Source organism: Sorex araneus, chromosome X (assembly GCF_027595985.1).
Source record: "Sorex araneus isolate mSorAra2 chromosome X, mSorAra2.pri, whole genome shotgun sequence".
Lineage (NCBI taxonomy): Eukaryota > Metazoa > Chordata > Mammalia > Eulipotyphla > Soricidae > Sorex > Sorex araneus.
In genome coordinates this window covers 247,337,811-247,343,962 of record NC_073313.1, presented here as the reverse complement: position 1 = coordinate 247,343,962, position 6,152 = coordinate 247,337,811, and the positions used below count along the sequence as shown (strand labels likewise).

General features: G+C 48.7%; 1 protein-coding gene across 2 annotated transcripts in view; it reads left to right on the top strand.

Annotated features, from left to right (window-relative positions):
* Nucleotides 1-278: 278 nt before the first annotated feature.
* BARD1 (BRCA1 associated RING domain 1) overlaps nt 279-6,152 on the top strand; it is a 93,725-nt gene continuing 87,851 nt past the window's right edge. The window contains exon 1 of one of the 2 annotated variants that reach the window (XM_055121494.1): nt 279-536. In XM_055121494.1, the coding sequence (XP_054977469.1) occupies nt 385-536 (152 nt within the window). In that variant the 5' untranslated portion in view covers nt 279-384. Of the gene's footprint in view, nt 537-3,211; nt 3,240-6,152 lie in introns of those variants that run through there. The other variant, XM_055121495.1, reaches the window with a different exon arrangement.

Sequence of the window (6,152 nt, the reverse complement as noted above, 5' to 3'; positions counted from 1 at the left end):
AAAGAAAGGAAAAATAAAAGAAAGAAGAAAGAAGGCTGCCCAGCCCCATCTCTCACTCCTGCAGGTCCACTGCCTGGGGCTGAACTTTGGCGGGAGAGGGAGGCGGGTGTTCCAAGGCCCCGCCCCGCCCCCAGAGGACCACGCCCACTTCCGACCGTCGCTCCGCTCCTCTCCCCGCGCGGCTGGTGGGCGTGGCCACGTCCCGGCCCCGCCCCCCGGGTCCCGCGCGCGCCTTTCTTGCAGCCCCCGCCCCGCGGGCCCGAAGGCGCGAACCGCCGGGTCGGCGGGCGCGGGGGGGCGGAGCCCGGGTCGCAGGCCGCCCGCCCGCCTGCCGCTGCCCCGCCACAGCTCGGCGCACGAGCGGGTCCCGCGCCGCTGGGGACCATGCCGGCCAAGCGGCAGCTCCGCGCCAGCTCGGGGAACCGGCCCCGGCCCGCGCCCGCCGCCGCCGCCGCCGCCCGCCCGCCCGCCGGGGCCTGGCGCCACAGCCGCGCCGCCGTCGCCCGGCTGGAGAGGCTGCTGCGCTGCTCGCGTTGGTAAGGGGCCCGCGGGCCGGGGGTGGTGGGGGGGGTCTCTCCCAAACTCCCGCCCTGGCCCCGCCGGGGCCGTCGGCTGGAGCCGCCTCTCGCCCCCTTACCCCCTCCCCCCCTCTCTCTCCCTGCCCCCACCCCCCTCTCTCTCCCTGCCCCCCCCTCCCATTTCCAGGCGGCCTGGAAGCCTTCCCACCCCACCCCCACCCCCGAGAGCTACGACTGATGGTGATTTTCAAATTTGAGCGGGCTGGGAGGCGCGCCTGGAGGTGTGGCCACACTCGCGGCTGCCCGCCCCGCCCCGCCTCGCCCCGCCTCGCCCCTCCCCGGGCTGCTGCTCGGCCGGTGCCCGCCGCCGCCGCGCGCGCTCCCGCCCGCTGCTCCTCCGGGCCGGCAAGCTGCGGGCTCGGGTCGCTGCACTCTTCGGCCCTTCCCTCGTAGCTTCTTGGCTTCTTTCTTTCTTTTTTTTTTTTTCCTGGTTGGGTGATGGGAGGGGAATGTGGGGACGATTTCAGGATCCTTGGTAGGGGTGGGTGGAAGCGATTCCGCAAGCTGCTCTCCCAGGGTTGGCAATTTGCAAGAGGGCTCCCCCCAAGCCCCCAAATTGGAAGTGGCTGCACTCTACTGCCTTTTTTTTTTTTTGTAGCTTTTTCTTCTTTTTTTTCTGGTTGCGTGATGGAAGGGAAGTGTGGGGACAGTTTCAGGATCCTTGGTAGGGGTGGGTGGAAGCGATTCCGCAAGCTGCTCTCCAAGGCTGGCAAGTGGCAAGAGGGCTCCCCACCTCCCCCCAAGTTGGAAGTCGCTGCACTTCTGCCTTTTTCTCATAGCTTCTTCCCCTCCTTTTTTTTTTTTTTTTCCTTCTGGTTGGGTGATGGAAGGGGAGTGTGGGGACAGTCTTAGGGTCCTTGTTAAAGCGATTCCGCAAGCTGCTCTCCAGGGCTGGCAAGGTGCAAAAGGGGCCTCCCCTAAGTTGGAGGGGACTGCACTCTTCTGCCTTTTCCTCGTAGCTGCTGCTGCTGCTTTTTTTTTTTTTTTTTGGCTGGTTAGGTGGTGGAAGGGAAGGGGACAATTTTAGGATCCTTGTTAGGGGTGGGGGTGGGGTGGGGTGGGGTTGGCTGTGCGGTGGATGCCGCCCTTCAGCTGTTTCTCATTCAGTTTCTCAGCTGCTTGGTTTGGTCCCATTGGGGGGCAGATTTCAGGTTATTTTTATTTTGCTTCCTGTTTTACATCTTGCTGCACTAGTGAACCTCAGTGAAAAGGTTTTTGCATTCCCCCGCCCCCCCAGACAATATTTTCCTTCGTGACCGGGCGCCCCGCCCCCTCCAGCCTCCACCCCGCTATTCCTTTTCTCAAACCCGGAAAAGGGCAGGTCTCATGTCTTAGTTTTAAAATTTCGACCCAAAGCCCTTCTTCCCAGTTACTGTGGCTGCCCTGAACTAAGTTTTACTTTCTTGGGAGGGTCTTTTTTGTGATGCTTTTTTAAAATTTTATTCCCAACTTTCAGAACTTCGTTATTTATAAGCCACTTAAAATATTTTTTAAATTTATTATTTTTAAAAAATATTATTTTTATTATTATTATTTATAAGCAACTTTTTTATAGCAACTTTTCCCATTAAAAATTAAAAGGGCGGGGCTGGAGTGATATCACATTGGGGAGGGTGTTTGCGTTGCATGTGGCCAACCCGGGTTCGCTTCCCAGCATCCCCTGAGCATGGTCCCCTGATATGGTCCCCTGAGCACTGCCAGGGGTAATTCCTGAGTGCAGAGCCAGGAGTAACCCCTGTACATCGCCGGGTGTGAAGCAATAATAATAATAATAATAATAATAATAATAATAATACTATAATAATAAAGTAAGCTAAAATTTAAAAAAAAAGAAAATCCAAAGGGCGTGGAGCCAGAGAGTATGCTGGAGGGAAGAAGGTATTTGCCTTGCCCGCTACCAACACCTTTAGATGGGTCCAGGGCGTATGTCCTAGAGAAGCACTTTTTGGGAGGGACGGGATCTTTGCCAACTCCGGATTTCTTCCTTCCTTGCCAGCCCCGCAGTGGTGCACCCTAGCATCTCCAGAAGTGACCCCCCCCCCCCCCAGCACGTAGCCAGGAGTACTCTGGCAGCAGTGCCAGGTGTGGCTCCAGTTACCCTCCTATTCCCTCTGCCCCACCCCCCAAGTGAAAAGTACTTGATGGCTTGGATGAAAAAGACCATATACTTGGCTTATTTGTTTCGATTCTTGGGTCACACCCGGTGATGCTAAGGTGTTAGTCCTGGCTCTGTACTCAGGAATATCTTCTGGCAGTGCTCGGGGCCCCTTACGGAATGCCAGATTGGGGGGGGGGGGATTATTATCAAAACTGGTCAACCACATGCAGGTTATCCGCCCTACCCTCTGTATTTTCTGTCTGTCTCTACTTTGTTTTTATGAGGCCTTGAATTCCATGGCTGGCACTGAAAAAAAAGAAAAAAATCGAAGAGGACTTAACAAGGATTTTGCACTTAACTTTTATTTGACAAAAGCTTGAATACCGATGACAAAGTGACTGACACTCTTTAGAAAAGTCACCCGTTTGCTGGAATGACTTCACGGAGTCTTGCTGAGTTGTGTGTGCTTTGTTTTAACAAGTGGATCATCTGTGAGGAAGAAATTTAAAATCGTCTTCAATTGTGGTCACCCTTTCATAGTTCAGCAGAGGTTACACTCTCAGGTGGGACATTTCTGTGGAGAATGTGCCAGGGCAGCAGCTATCAAGTAAGACGAAGCTCCCCTCCAGCACTGTGAAGGGCCCACCGTCATTTAACCTTTTTACCTTCAAATTCACCCAAGTGGTAAATGTTGCCTTCCCAAGCTCCTGTGCTAACCTTTACTTAGCACCTACACTGTGCAAGATAAACAAACAAAAAATATTGCTTAGTACATACATAGTTCCATATAAAATATTTATTTAGTACCTATACTTTGCCAGATCCTGTTTGAGGCTTTGGAGGAATGTGTAGAGAACAAAGCAATCGAAAATTGGAACTCTGAAAACTAACATTCTGTGAGGTGGGAAGAGACTGAATTTACACATTAAAAGCCTTGCTTTTGGTGGTCATAGAAGAGTTCCTTTTAGGTGTCAGAAAAAATGACATCTCTCCTTTTAGAATGTCTTGGAGGAGACTGGGAAAGTTATGTCAGTAATCTATAGGCTTTCTTGAAATCTGATAGTTTCACCTCATACTTCCTTCCAAATGTTTTTCCAGTTTCTGTCTGGAATAAGCAAATATGATGAGCCACACGGGACCAGAAGTAGACATCAGTCCCGTTGGCTGGAGAAGGATTCTGAAACTCCAGTGATTTTAAACAGCAATAACTGTGTGCTGTTGATGGATTGAGTAAAATATCCACTGTATCTTTGGATGCAGATTTTAACAAATGGTTCGTTTTTTTTTCTTTCTGTAAAGCATCAAATAGTAAATATTTTATACTTTTCGGGTCATAAACAGTCTTGATTCTCAATTTTTCACCCCACAACTTTTACAGTTGGTGTGTGATGGGAGCCAAAAGAAAAAAAAAAACAACAATCTTCATCCAAAAGACATTAAAAAACAAACAAAAACCAATAACCCCCCCTCGGAAAATGCTCAGAACTAGAGTGATAGCACAGTGTGTAGGGCATTTGCCTTGCACGAGGCTGAGCTGGGTTTGATTCTCAGCATCCTGTACCCTGAGCACCACCAGGAGTAATTTCTGAGTGCAAAGCCAGGAGTAACCCCTGTGCATCACCAGGTGTGACCCAAAAACCAAAAAAAAAAAACAAAAAAAACAAAAACAAAAACAAAAACAAAACCAAACCCCAGAAACAAACCCTCAGCCTGTTGGCTTGATGTGGCATGTAGGCAGTGGTTTGCCAGACGATAGTTTTAGCAACTATATGTCTTAAATTTAAAGGTCTTTTTGCTGTAAAATTTCCCTTCACATTTATAAATGATTTTGCTTTCCTCTCTCAGCGTCTGCGTTGTAGTGAGTTGGGCATTGCAGTGAGTAAAGCTTGACCAGTTGCCCCTTACTTTACCCAGAGGGGCCAAAATATTTTCTCTACACTTGTCATTCATTGCCTTGTAGCTGTTCAGGTTGCTCCATCTCTTGCTCTTGCTCCCCACCATTCAAATCCATGTCATGTTACTTGAAATTGTGTGTCAACATATCCTCTCAGAAAGTTCTACCAGTGGGCTAGTGATTGCCCCGATTACCCTCACATTCAGCTTGCAGCTGTCATCTCGCTGGTCTTCCCAGCTGTCATCTGTCTCCTGTAGCTCATTGGATCTATTTTGCAGCAAGCGCTGCTTGCTGGTGAGGGTGGATTGGCTACATTACAGGGCATTCTTTCTTGACCCTTAGCGTCCGTCTGGCTCCAAGGTGAAGCTCGTAAAATTGTTCAAGAGGCCAGATGTGACATTTGTGTTCCAGCCAAGCCTCACCACCAGATCGAAGCTATTTAAAGATTTGGAACAAAAAAAAAAAAATAAAAGAGTCCATATTATTTTGAGAAGCTGGCAGAAAGCATCATCATAATATGTTCCTAAGGGAAACAAATGCTAATGACCTGCAGCATATACAAGCCCAGGTGTTCTGTGGCTTTTCCTTTGTCACTTCAAATCATTAGGTACCTCTTGACTGGTTTTTTTTTTTTTTTTTTGAGTGTGTGTGGTGGTGTGTTGATTTGGCTCTTGTGACAGTCAGAATTCTAGTATTTTAAATTTTTATTAGCGAAATAGATTTTATTTAGGAATGAGGGCACAGGAGAAAATGAGTCAGAGATAGAATCAGAGATAGCGACAGAGAGGAAAACCCCCATGAAATTATGTACCCAGAGCGGGGATACACACAGGCAACTCCAGAATTGAGTATGCGGGCCTTTACCCTGGGAAGCTCATCCTAGAATCCTTTCCCAGCATTGTGGAATTAAAAATTTTTTTTTCTTTATCTTTTTAATGAAGAGGTGGTCATAATTTTTGAATGATCTATTATTATTATTATTATTATTTGCTTTTTGGGTCACACCTGGCGATGCACAGGGGTTACTCCTGGCTCTGCACTCAGGAATCACTCCTGGTGGTGCTCAGGGGACCATATGGGATGCTGGGAATCAAACCTGGGTCGGCCGTGTGCAAGGCAAGCACCCTACCCGCTGTGCTATGGCTCCACAGCCCTTGGTCTATTATTTCAAAGGTAATCAAAAGTAATGTTTTCGCTTGAATCTGGAGACAGTGGTGTTTGGATTTTGGCTTCAAATCCTGGTGCAGTGGTTTTAAGCAGGTTATTTCATCTTTGCATTTCATTCCTTTCCGTTTTCCACAAAATGAGTTAGTCGTATTAGTTTCTACTTAAATTGCAGGACTTCAATGGATTAATATTTATAAGGTACTTAGAGTAGTGTCTGTGGAGTTTTAATGGTTCTGTGAATTTTGTAAAATTCTGAAGACTGGATGTCCCGACCCCTACGTTCAACTTTTGGATGTTCCTAAAATTCTGGAGAACAGATTTCCTGGCCTGTACATTGCACTTTAGTCTTTCTTCATTAGTTTCACATACTCAGCAGGCTGATCTGAGTCGTGAGAGGGAAGGTTCCTTACTCTCT